The sequence below is a fragment of the Lepidothrix coronata genome, unplaced genomic scaffold (genome assembly GCF_001604755.1).
Source record: "Lepidothrix coronata isolate B3197 unplaced genomic scaffold, Lepidothrix_coronata-1.0 Scaffold5, whole genome shotgun sequence".
In the NCBI taxonomy this organism is placed as follows: domain Eukaryota; kingdom Metazoa; phylum Chordata; class Aves; order Passeriformes; family Pipridae; genus Lepidothrix; species Lepidothrix coronata.
The window spans coordinates 10,546,894-10,560,535 of record NW_016690185.1 but is presented as its reverse complement, the minus strand read 5'-3'; the positions used below and the strand labels follow the sequence as shown (position 1 = coordinate 10,560,535).

Below are 13,642 nucleotides of genomic sequence, written 5' to 3'. Positions count from 1 at the left end.
TGAACATAAACTTTTATTCATAGTACTTTTACCCAAAACTATCTTTTAATAGTCATTAAGGAGCCAAATCAGAAGTTCCTGCGAAAAAAATACTGAAAATGTTATAGTTAAAATAATTTGAAGCACAACTTCATAAAAATATATATGAAATAACTATTTTCATTTGGCACATTATGCTACAAGGAATGGGTCAGTCAGACCCATTCAGAATTATCCATATAAACAACAAAAAGTTATAAAAGAAGCTGAGCGTGTCTTCATAGTATGAAAGAAACATAGAGCAAAAATTAAGATAATCCAGGTGATCTATTGTGCAAGAAAGCCTTTTCAGAAACAAACAAACAAACAAACAGAAGTCTACCTGTTGGAGGTCCAATGTAATGGTCACATAATGATACTCAATTCCGTTCTGGATACTAGGGCTTTGCCACCAAGTGTTCTTGCCATCAATTGCATTTGTTATTGGGTGTCGTTCTGTTAGAAAAGCAGAAATATATAAATAAATTTCAAAATTATTAAAAGATTTAATTATTTTTAGATCTGAAATCTAGATTTTAATACAATTACAGAACTAATGAGGCAGGACTTTAAAATAAAAAATAATAAATTAATTTTTCTTGTACTCTTGGGGCACCGGTCATGCTTATTATTACTAGAATACTCAGCTGATGTTGTTTAATTTTGCTAAAGAAGAATCACAAGAAGGTGATTCAGAACATCTAAAAGCAGAAGGCTCTCATGATTCCACAGAAGATGCAGGCATCTAAATCAAGCGAACACTTCCTGCAGTCTTCCAAAGTTTCAAGTATTGTAAAGTCATAAAACATTGCAAAAGAAACAACAAATCAGAAACCTGAGATATGGTGTGCAAGGAAAGCAGAGATTAAAGTAATATTGGTACTTGCACTTCTAAGACATTTCTAAGCACACATGGAAATAATTCAGGAAATAATTCAGAAATCATTAGAGAGGAATTTATTCCTCAACTGGAAAATTTTCTGACTCATATACATGCATATAAAGAAGGTTTGTTTGGTTATAATCCATACGAAAGTCCACAATGCTTTACTTTTCATTTCTACATATATTCTGCTGCAGTATCTCAAATGAATCTCAAGAGGGATATGAATTGTATTGTTCTTAAATTTCAAGATCTTCCAAATTATTAAAGTCTGCTTAGATAGTATTTTGTTTTTATCTAGACTGAGAAAAATCACACTCAACATTTTGGGCTACTTTCTGTGGACAATTTGTGTTTCTCTCCTGTACGACACGGAGAATAACATAATCAGAATTTTAAAAAATACAGATCTACATTTTGAAGTCTCTAATTGTCTAGAGCAAGCCTGTACATTATGAGGAAAATAACCCAAAGGAAATTGAAATATAGTAAGTTTCTTCTATGCAACTTTTGTCTGCAACAACATAGCATATTAGGAGAAAACCTAACCCCTCTTATTAAGGATGACTTTCTAAACTGACAAGTTTTCTTGATATAAAACTGGAATATGTTTCATTACTAGCTAGTCCTAGAACTGCAAATAAATAATTCATGAATTGATTCATTGTTATTTTAATTATTACTTAAATCAACCAGCCAGATTGATAGCCTTTGTGTCTCTGTTTTTTTGCTACAGCAATCACCTGTGAAGGACAGGAGTCCTAGCTCATTAAGGAAAGCCAGAATGTCTGACCATATTTAAATATGGAATCGAAGGGCTCTGTGGGAGTGAGAAAAGGTATAGAACCTCAATATTGAAAATGCAAAAAAATTTCATTTAAATATTAGATTATTCAACGGCATTAGCGGGCAGCAACATTTGGAAGTTACAATACTGGTGCTACAATTGATGTTAATGGTAGCTTTATATTGAACAAAAAAGCAAAACACACCCTAACGTTTTACATGTTGTCAGTTCCCCCAGCTCTGATCATTTTCACAAATCTTGGCTTTAAATGAGTGGTAGCAAAAATCAGCTGTAAATCAAACTCAGGGATCCTCAGTGATAGTGACAGAAGCTGTCTAATTGGAAATTTTAATCTGAGTCTCTTCAGATGAAATTGATACAAAGGTATATCATGAGAAGGTGGATTGGGAGATGAATCAACAATTAACTGTAATCACCATTATGAAAGTTTAATCATAATTAATTTGAAAACACTGATTAATTGCTGGGATGTATTGCTTATTTAAAAGGTAAGGGGAAAATATAATATTTATAAAAAGGACTGGATTGCAAATGCAGTTCAAGGACCAATCTCCCTGATGGATGGCAAGAGGGAGAACTTACAGAGTGAGCCCATCAAACTGTGCTCTTTAATTTGGACTCACATGTGATTAACCAGGGAATTTCTGTACATTTCCTATTACAGTAATTAAGGGGAGGCACTCCAGACTCACACATTCCAGGGGGATCATTTAAAGTCTGGTTATATTACATGGTTCTCCTATTAACAAGCCTTCTCTGTTTAAATAAGGCACTTCTTTTTGCCAAATTAATGTTTAGAAACTTTAAAATGAGACGTGGTTGTCAACAAAAGACCAGTTATTATGAAGTTGGGCAGACTGAAGTTTAGAAGAGGGTAGGAGCAAGGGGAAACACAGATATATATCACTTAGATGGGTTTTTTATATACACACAAACACATTATGTACGTCTGTATATACACATACATCAGTGTACATTATCTGATATCATAGGCAGGACAAAGTAATATATCTGGTTTAGGTTTGGGTTTTGAATTAAGCAAACTTGATCTAGGAGAAAAACTTGTCTCTAAATACTCATCTATAAAGCATCTGTCTCTAAATATTCATCTATAAAAAAGGAAACAGTCTACTGCACAATCTTTCCACTAGTTGGAATGCTTCCAAAAACTCCTGAATTCTTCTCCAAGTGAGAGACACTGCTATAGTGTAACATATTTAGATGTGTATATTGCTACAAAATCATATGACCTTATCTCAGAAGGTGGCATTAACTGCAGTTAAAGAAGACATTAAAACTTGGAAAACTATCTTGGGGAAAAAATAGGTTGCAACTGTCTTCAGACAAATGTAATCTATACTGGGACAATTATAACTAGCTTCGCAAATATAAGATGGGGAGCAAATGGATACGTAGCGATTTATTAGGAAAGAAAGCATCTGAGGACTGTAGTGGAAACTAGCTTTGTATCTTTTCCTAGTGGTGTCACACCATTAGAAAGGGGAAATGTCTAATTAAAACACGTAAACAGGAATATATGCTGTTCATTCTGAAGCAAATCTAGATTACTATGCACAGCTAGTAAGAGTTCAGGTGAATTTTAATAAATATGAAAGACTCTAGAGAAAATTCAGAGAACTGCAATTTGCACAGTTAAGAGTTCTAGAAAATACAGCCTATGAGGAGAATGAAAGAAAAGATAGCTGAGTGCTGATGGTCTTGCTCTATCTAGTTTCTACACTAAGAAAAATAGTTTGGTTAAGAAAAAGGAAATAAGTCATTCCTTGTATTGACTGAATTTAGGAAATAGGCAACATGAATTTCTGCAAGGAAGATGCAGATAAACTACTACAAAATCATTTTGTAACAGGTAAAATACCTCTAGGCAGAGTGTCCATGAGAGGAAGTTTCTAAGGAGAAGCCAAACAAGCTTCTGTCTGGAAAGCTACAGCCATAGCTCATCCTGTCTAGAACTAACAGACAGATTAAATGGTTTTGGGGTTTTTTTCTTTATCCTGTGGTTTTAAGCACTTGCTTAAATGTCATGAGGTGTAAATATATCTGAGCTACATTTTAGAGGGAAACAACTAGGAAAAAATATAATTGTCTCCATGCTTTTGTGTCCATGCTTCTTCCAACATTTTAGCTACTCCATTAAAAGCTGTCTTAAGTATCTCTACACTCTCTACCATCTACTGTGCCAATATACTCATGAAAATATAACTATGTTAAAGTTATTCATGTCTTCCACTACAAGGTCACATGAAATTAAACTTGTATTACTCGAGTAAGAAATTTCCTTAGTTCTAATCTTCCCAACTACTATAAATAGGCTTCTATGAAGTAGATTATAACAAATTCATACTTGAAAACTGTTAAACTAAACATTAAACCAAGCAATGTTACATAATTATTTTTTTTTTTTGCTGGCTCAGTGAAACTGAATTTACTGAATTTTCAGTAAATTTTTTTTACAGAAAATTTTACAGAATTTTGCTTAGATTGGCCAAAATGTTCAAATTCCACATGTATGTATGCAGGTAAAAGTCACCTGGTTTTCATTCACAATTAGTATATTTCAAAAGAATCCAACAACAGTTGTAGACACTTAATTTTTCTAAATCTGAATTTAGGTGCTCTGCTTTTCAGTACCTGAATCAGAAAGTTCAGTGTGAGGAGTATCTACATCAGATATAGATTTTGAAATACCTTTGGGAGAGATGGGTAACCTGACTTAAAAAGAGACCCACATTTCACAGCAATTGGGCTGGTGAACTACAGTTTTGCTTCCTGAGTATCTACACCCTTTGGAAAAAAATCTTTTTAAAGGAACAAAATGAAAATGGCACACATACGATGTGGAACCCTGCTCCTTTGATCACAAATACGGCACTGAGGGTTCCTTGCAGGCTGTCCAGGTACATGTTCAACGAGTTTGCAGTACATTTCTCGCCCCTTTTCTCCACAGGTAGCATTGGTTGTGATGAGAGCATTACTGGCTAGGTTCAGCACTGCAGGAAACAGTCCTGCAAAAAAATAAAATAAAATCATAAACAAAAGCAACAGAGGTAAAACCAAGGTGAACTTAGCAGAATAATCATGAATGAACGTAACACCTGTTATGACGTTAAAGCAAAAGGTTTAGTTTTTAACAACTATGGAAATAATGAAGAACAACTTTGGATGTGCATCCAGAATTTAGTCATCAGTCATTAGATATTAGACTGATGGTTTTCTCCTCATTCTTCTAAAATTCGAATTGGTACCTTCTGGTTATATCTTAAACAACAGCATGATGCCAAAGAGGAAAGTAAAGTGTAGAAACATACAAAGCATCATAAAACTTTATTTTTCATAAACAAACCTTGTGTTCCTACCCAACTGGATATTGTAACACTGTACACAAAATACCTAGGAAAACTCTACATCATTTTCTTTTCTGCTTACATGCATTCAAAAGTTTTTCCTTTAGAGTGTGCAGCACTTGTATTACACTGTATTACTGTTCTGCTCATAGGACCTCATAGGCACCTTTGTCATCAGAGCAGCTGAGTAATTCATTCAGCAACATGAATAGCATATGCCATGTTTCCCTTTCCTCAAGAAGAGAATAATATATACGACATCATATCTTTTATGGTAGCATTATTGTTATTTTTCCAGGTGCACATGCTGAGTGATGTACTATAACTCTCATTCAGCACAGCACTTAAGCACATGTCTGAATGCTCTGCTGAGCCAAGTTCTATGTAGCAATAAGCTATAAAGATCATAAACCATACAAAGAACATTCATTAAGGTGGGCTACTCTCCTTCCTACTAAGTACTGATCAAAATCTTTGAGCCATAATAAAATTTCTCCATGTAGACAAATTAACATGATGTGTTGAATGCATACATTAGCACCTCATATTAAATCAATCAGTTTTGCATCTTCAAAAGCATAATTTGTCCTGGCTACAGGTTAAACCAAAAAAAAAAAAAATACAATAAAAAAAGCAAAAGAAAAGGCTAATGTACAGATGTTTGAGACCACCTTCAGATTTACTTTATGATAATTTATACTGGCCCAAAACCCACTCCTCTGCAATTCATTCAGCTTCTAACCCTATTTTACTATTATAACCTTAAAATAAGGCTTTAATAAAAATTGAATTGGTAATTATTGTACTCTGATAAAGCTCCCTGTATAATGGCATTCCTTTTCGTCCTCCACAAATGGACAACACTCTTTAACTGACTCCTTGTTCAGACAGTCTACTGCTTGTCTCTGCAATTAACCTGTATGCCATTTAATTACCAAGCTTGGCTGGTCATGGTACAGCTCTTTGACTTTCCTGTTCACTTTAAAACCATGTGTAAATACACTGCTTGAGAAAGAGAACCAATTAGTTACTAACCCGTTCAATTTGTATAGTCAATCAGTACTTGAGATTTTATTGATCAAGTAGTTTGCCCCTTCTGTATAGATTACAGCTCATTTTCATCACATTTTAAAATCTGTACAGTTGTTCTTGCATTTTTATTCACTGCATTCAGTGATATTTGCTGCCTTCTACAATGGAGGCATATAGTAAAAGCCTGTGTAAGCATTAGGAGAGTAGATAAATTAATAGCTGTGAAACTTCCTATGTTGACTTACAGTCTCATTATTCTCTTTTTAGGCTGTACAAAGTTAATAGTGTAGAAGCCAGTAATCATTTACTGTTAACACAGAGTCTGGAATTTGGTTTGGAGTTAAGTATCTTAAGCCCTCAGAAACAAACCTCATAAAAAGGACAAAATGATCCTACATGAAAAGAAATCGCAGCACATGGCATCAGGAGAATAAATCCTTCAAAAGACAGTGGAATGGCTGAAAGAGAGCAGCCAAAAAGCATTCAGATTCACACAGCTATAAAAATATTACCTGTTATATGCCTATCAAAAATCATACCATTGCTCTAAGTTTTATCTCAAACTTTAAGTGTAAGACATGTAAGTAAACAAAGAGTACTTAAGGAACTCATCAATCAGAACATAACTTCGCCCTCAGGTCATCTCTTAAATGTACAGAGCAGCATAGGGCAAAGCTACCAAAACAGCCTTGCCCATAATCAGTACCAACACAGGCAACAAAACAAGTATTGGGTATTTCACTGAAGAGCCCATGTCAAGATGCCAGCACCTCACAGAGAAGTGCACCACACTGAATTCCCTGCAGGCTCAGATGACAGGAAGAGAGCAAAAGATGCACATTGCACCCAGCACTTCACATTTGGTATTGATGAATTCCTCAGACTTGGGATCTTAACAAGCTAAAAATGACAATTAACAACTACATATCTGAACTTTTCTTGAATAATCTTTATTTCCAAGGAGCAGGGAGTTGGGCTCAATGGATCTTACAGGTCCCTTTCAACTCAAGATATTCTATGATTCCATAATACGGCTTCGTACAGCCAAAAATAAGGCTTTGCTTTAAAAAAAAAAAAAAACATTTGATGTGCAAGCCGGATGGAGTGGAGGAAGCAATACTGAGTTCTAGTAGTTTCACAACACAGAAATGAGATTCTAGCAATACAGATGATGAAAACATTGTCTTGAATCATTATTTTATTAGGTATTTATTAGTTTATTATTATTTATCTATAATATTCAAGGCCTCTAGAATATGAAATAAAAATGTGTATGTTCATTATGTCAGTAAATCCAGTTACCATTTTCTGAGATTCTTATCTATCCGATCACAAACCCCCAGTAAAAAGACAAGAGAGCTATAGATAGCACAGTTATTATTTTTTTAGACAATTTTGCTTTGCTTTTTATTAAAATAATCATACATAAGAAATATTTAAAATCTGGTGTACTAGTGTTGTGCATCCTAAATTTAATTTCTCACTAAATTATAAAGTTCGTTGTTATCAATCCCACCTTGAATTTTATGGGCATCCTTCTATTAAACACTTCCAAAAACATGATCTGCCAAAATTACAGAGTTCTTTCTTTATTGCCAAATTCCTTTTGTAATCATTTGCTCCAGTGCAAAGACTGGATAAAATGCTCTGAGTCACCAACATATTATCTCTATCTTTTGTAGCTCAAGTGCAAGTAAAGAAATTCTACTCCCTTCAGCTGCCAGCTACATCAATCTTTTCCCTTTTTTGTGGCACCAGTATAAAACAGATTAGCATTCATTTCTACCTGTTAAAATAACAAAATTCTAACAATTACATGGAGGAAATAGGTAGAAAATATTGGCTTGTAAACAGTGGTTTGAGTAGCTTTGGTTCAGTTTCTGATTTTCAAAGGACTATTGATGTGTGAAGAGAAAAACAGTCTCTGATTCTCATCTATGACATAGGCATGGCCATCTTTCTGCTTTACATTTTGGTTTTTAAGCATGGAACATATTCCATGAAGCTTTTAGTGGAAGCCCGATAGAAAGCTTGTTCAGTATTGACAGGTGATTAAACTACGAAAGGCAAATAACACAGAAATTAATCAAATTATTTCAAGTAGTGTACCATTCACAGGTAATTAAGCATGGTGCTCAGTTCACTAGAGAATTACAGGTGATAAGTTTAGCACATATTGTCAACAGAAATAGTTTTAGAAAAAACTGCTAAAAATGAAAACCAGCAAATCAGCAGAATTTTCTTGCTTACAAACTCCAATGTATACAAGTTTTACACTGCCACTGTTCTAGTTAAGTCAGGTGTGGCACCAAGCTGCTAAATACGTTATATTTTTCTTAAAATGGATTCTGGATCAAAGCACATTTAGATACCTATCTTAAAGATAAAAATTGTGGCTGCTTGGGATCTTAATTGTTTTACAGATGCCTCACAAGTCATCCCTTATGAATACCAAAGTTGTCTTTAGGCATTGGTAAGCATATAATTGATTCACTGAGTTCAGCACATTTAGATTAAGAAACAGATTTTTACAACATTCCACAAAGGCCATTAAAGGAAATAAGCTATCACCACATATGAGGGAATGAGCTCTCGTGACATCAAAAAGGAAAATGGAGAATAACAGTGGAAAACCACAGCAATCTTTGCTGAATCCTGTTTTGTTCAAAAGTTACATAAGTTACTTAGAAAAGAGGATAAAAAGTAAGATGATTGTTTATGGATGGTAAAAATTATTCCCAAAAATTAAAATAAGGATAGACCACAAAGAATGGTAGAAAAATTTCACCATTAGTGTCTAGGCAACAAAATGGCAGATGAAATCGTGGAATAGAAATTAATACACAGGGGGAAAATATTATAGGCTCTGCACTAGCTATTACCAGCCCTGAAAGAATTATTATTGATATTTCAATGAAAATATTAGCTCAAGGAATAGAAACAAAATGTCATTACATTACTGCATAAATCCATTTGTACTGACAACTCAAATGCTGTATGGTATTCCTTATCTCTCATCTCCAAAAGGACATGGTAGAGTTAAAACAATGAAGAAAAGTGTGATGATCACAGCTTCTCAATGTGGGCATGAATAGCCTATGAGTTTTCTACTGGAAAACAAACTGATTTGGAGATGTATAAAATTATGTAACTGCATATAAAATCATGAATGGCTTTACTAAGTAAACATTTGGAAGTGAACATGGCAAGTTTCATTGTCCTTCTAACACAAATTGGAGATGCTGAGTCAATTTATCATACAGAATTTTTCTTCGCTGATTGGGACTTTTTTCCTATTTATAAATGGAACTTCTTTTCAGCGTGACAGCAAATAAATTCTAGAATACATGAATAAATTATACAATAAAATATTTTTATTCCAAAAGCAGGAATGGATTAAAACCCAATTAGATTAATACAAAGAACAAGGGTTCATCTGGGGATGTTAAACATGAAGGGCTTGTATTCAGTTGTCAGTTCAGAATATCCCTAAATCACTGGGTTTTACCCAGGGAGGCATCACTGTACTCTTTCTCTTCTTTCACATTTTTTCTCAATATTGTCATTGATAGATACCTGTAGTTGTTTCTTACTAAGGCTGGTAGCACATATATCCCTACATCAAGGTCCATCCAAAATCCAGTAGAATATGTAAACTTAATTTTGTGCGGCATTGCTAATGAAACTAATATTTTTGCCAATATTAATCTCTTTCACAAGCAATTGTCCTTTATACTACTTCCCGTCATTACTTTGCATACATAGAGGCCTCATTAATGGCTACTTATTCAATAGATCCCCAGAACATCCTCTTGAGATTGGCAATTTCCTTGCAGTTTTCTGTACAGCACTATCACCAAATAATTTTTCTTATGTTTTCCTTATTTCATTGCATAAAGGAAAATAACAGCTCAACTGCATGTGGGTTTTTTTTATCTACTTTTCATGTATCCTCACCAACCTCCAGCTCATTTAAGCTCAATGAGTATCGGTGGAATAAAACCCGCCAATCTGATGCCTGGCACTCTGCCCTGTTTTGTCATGCCCTATTACCTACTTCTCTGCCAAACTGACAGATTTTCCACATGCTTTATTGCAATAGTGGAGATCAGCAGAAGCAGATGAGCTACACAAGTAGCAGGTACAAGACATTTTCATAAATCCTGTCAGCTGTTGAATTCAATCTCATTCTCATTCTCCTCCCAAACAGCACTATTTGATTGACCTTCAGAGCCACTGCAAGACCTAGATGATTTCCCTAGCTGAGAGAGGATGGAGGGATTCTAGTGGGAAATCAAAGATATTAACTGCATCTCCAGCTGCCGAAGGGTGATTACAGGTTCATTATGAAGTGGGCATAGTCACTGGGGTAACCTACTTTCAAAATGTGTCAAGAAGCAGCTAGAGCAAAGGAAGGGGTACAGGAAACAGATATGAATGTAAACAATTACCTTGTACATAATTGTTCCTATCATTCACCAGTTCTGACACATTTTTCTTTCCTTCCCTTCACATAACCCATGGAGGATTGTAAATACTGTTTCAATCACATCACCATTCTAGACCTACAGAACAACTGGTGGGGCAAGTCTCACTAGAAGGACACTCCAGCATTACAATGGAAGCAGGAAGTACAACCAAGGAACCAAGATTATAACCTCTGTCAGACTTCTGCTACTGCATGGAGGAAACAGCAGACACCTTAAATGAGAAACAAGGAACCACCATTGGTGGTTGACAGGAGATGGAGACAGCAGCAGAGATACACAGAGATTAAGGAAGTAACTCTCTGTGGGAGATTGGGAAGAGAGAAGAAAACTGGAAGGAGAAAGATCACTGCAAAGATACTCATAGAACCTGTAGCCCTTCTTGACAGAAAATGCTAGTAAAATTTGCATCCATTATTATTTCATGTCTAAGTTGTGATTACGGTGATAATATCAGTATAATACAGTGATAAGATCAAGGTAAAATTAATATAAATAATTGCAGACCCTGCACATATTAACTTTTAAAAAAATCATTATTGATTTTCCATAGCATTTTTTAAGTACTTCCAAAATAGAAGACAAACTTTGGTTTACCAGCTCTGGAATTTCTTTGTCTTATTAAAGCATTAGAACTGAGAAAATGTTTTTCTCCTTCAAAGAAATGTCTGTTAAGACCTGCATATTCCTCTTCTCTCTTCTAAACAGACCAATGTTTGGCACTGTATACTTCCTTCAATCTTCTCAAAATATCCCTCGTCTCTTCAAAGAAGCAAATAAAACAGCCTGCCTAAATATGTTAACTTTTCAAGCCAATTTTCCTAGTCTATGGAGCACTTTGAAATGTTCGTGCAGTCAAGCAGAGCTGTTTGCCACTGAATTTGTACTAAAAAGACAAAAGAGAATATGTCAATTTCAGATGTTCTAAGAAGTGTCACTGGAAAAAGAGAGACTTGTCTGCTGCAGCACGGAGCTAAGCTAGGCTGTGGGAACGCAGTGGGGAGAAAAAACCGGGACAAAACAAAACAAAATGTTGCAGCACTGAATTGCTTTCAGCTGTGCACAACAGGGAGTAACTTAATGCACTCTATCCACAATGTAGATGAAGACTTTTATACAACTAGAAAATAAACGCAATTTGAAGAAATAGCTGTCCAGACACAACAGATCATACAGATTGGAAAAAAAAAATTGACACCGAACCCTTTTGTCCAGAGGAAAACAAAATGGAAAACAAATGTTTCAGTACCCATTTATGTCAATTGCCCTAAACCCCTGTGCATTACAGTACTGTTTGGTAGCCATCCTTTTTTCCTCCCAAAGGAAGTGGAAAAGTAATTTTTCATATTTGGTGGTAGAGACGGCTTGCTTTTACTTAGAGGTGATTTTCTTTCTGCATACAGAGTAGCGTTACATACATCCTCCTGCATATTTAACTTCAATACAAAAGACAGGGTATGAAACTCTAACCTGGAGAAACATGATAGCAAAGCTAACTATAATCCTTGCAAAGTAACAGACACATCTGAAAAAGGATATATTGATTATCTAGTAATATTATGTTGTCTCTCCACAGCTTACAGAATTGAAAATATGTAGGGACGTAGCTGATTTTAATAGCAAAACTCCATCAGTTTTACAGATTAGGAGACTGAATTTAAAAATTGCTACCGGCTTACCCCAATATTATATTGGATGAAATATATAAGCCACCTCCTAGCTTTCTAATGACTTTCCTTTTTTCCCAGAGGTGACACAAAAAGTTGTTTTGAAAAGTAGAACAGGAAAAATATAGGTGAAGATGAAATCCTGTCTCCTTGACATCCATGGCAGAACTCCCACTGAATCAAAAATCCAAAGCACAAAGACTTAACGGACATCTCATTTTCAAAGGTATTTACATGTCCAGTCTGAGTCAGACACCCACTGGTTTTCAAATGTATTCTGTCTGTATTCTGGCAAAAATTTTGAAGAGCAAAATCGCAGTTGTACAAATACCTTATCTGTAGAAAGAGTGCACCATGCATGAAGAAGCAAGCAGCAATACACTCTTTACAGCTATTTCCTTTTATTTATTAACCACATGACCTTCATTAAAATCTTTGCAGTACAGTAGTATGGTCCTGGTCAGCCAAGCAGGCCTAACAAGAAAAAGTAAAAGGACCTCTGAGAAACAACACTGATTTGCAAACCGGAATTCCACCGAATCACGAGTCTTCCATTCTTAGATAGTACACATCAATTTACAGGTTTCCCAAATTGCATGACATAGCTAAAAATGTGCATTTTTATTCAGTTCCAACATCCGAACACCAGCATCTCCATACTCAGAAGATACCAGGTTTGGTTTCCCCCACTCATGCACTTCCCTCATTTGCCAACAGAGGGTTAGAGAGAGACCTGTATGATTTGTCTATCCCAGTTCCGTCCCACTGAAGGCGAATTAAAAAAAGAAAATTGAGAAATGGAAAAAAAAATAAATCAGAATTTCTCAAAGGTAGGATCGAGCCTGGGAAAATCAGAGCCTCCAGATGCAACTGACTGATGACTTTGGTCTTGACAAAGCTTCTGTCTCATGAAAAAAGTTCTGCTATGTATTGTCTTGGACACTAAGGAATAGGAAGCATATTACTATTTTTGCAATAACTTCAGAATCAAAGTCCATTGAAACCACACTGCAGTCAAAATTACTTACTGTGCCCTTGAGTCTACAACACTGTCAACTTAAACAGAAATACTGAGATGTTTGTGGTGTTCTTTAACAAGAGGCAACGAAAGATGTTATGGAGGCTAATAAAAGTCATCCTTCTATTCATCATCATCTAACTGTCAAAAAAACCCAAACTGAGTCTGACTTTACGAAACCAAAGAGCAAATGGAAAAACTGATCTTACCATACTTTTACCACGAGGATTCAGAAGAAAGTATTTTAAAGTATGTTTCTCTCAACTGATGAGCTTGAATAAACATTAAGTTCAATTTTCATTCTTTGAACTGATTTACATCTTGTTATTCTGATGACATGCTTTAGAAACACTAGTGCCTGCCT

General features: G+C 35.1%; 1 protein-coding gene across 2 annotated transcripts in view; it reads right to left on the bottom strand.

Moving 5' to 3' along the window:
- LAMA2 (laminin subunit alpha 2) overlaps positions 1 to 4,731 on the bottom strand; it is a 275,996-nt gene extending 271,265 nt beyond the window's left edge. For both annotated transcript variants that reach the window (XM_017829004.1, XM_017828999.1), the window contains exons 1-2: positions 4,565 to 4,731; positions 362 to 474 (exon numbers count right to left, since the gene is read on the bottom strand). In XM_017829004.1, the coding sequence (XP_017684493.1) occupies positions 362 to 474; positions 4,565 to 4,655 (204 nt within the window). In that variant the 5' untranslated portion in view covers positions 4,656 to 4,731. The remainder of the gene's footprint in view (positions 1 to 361; positions 475 to 4,564) is intronic.
- Between the last annotated feature and the right edge of the window lie 8,911 nt (positions 4,732 to 13,642).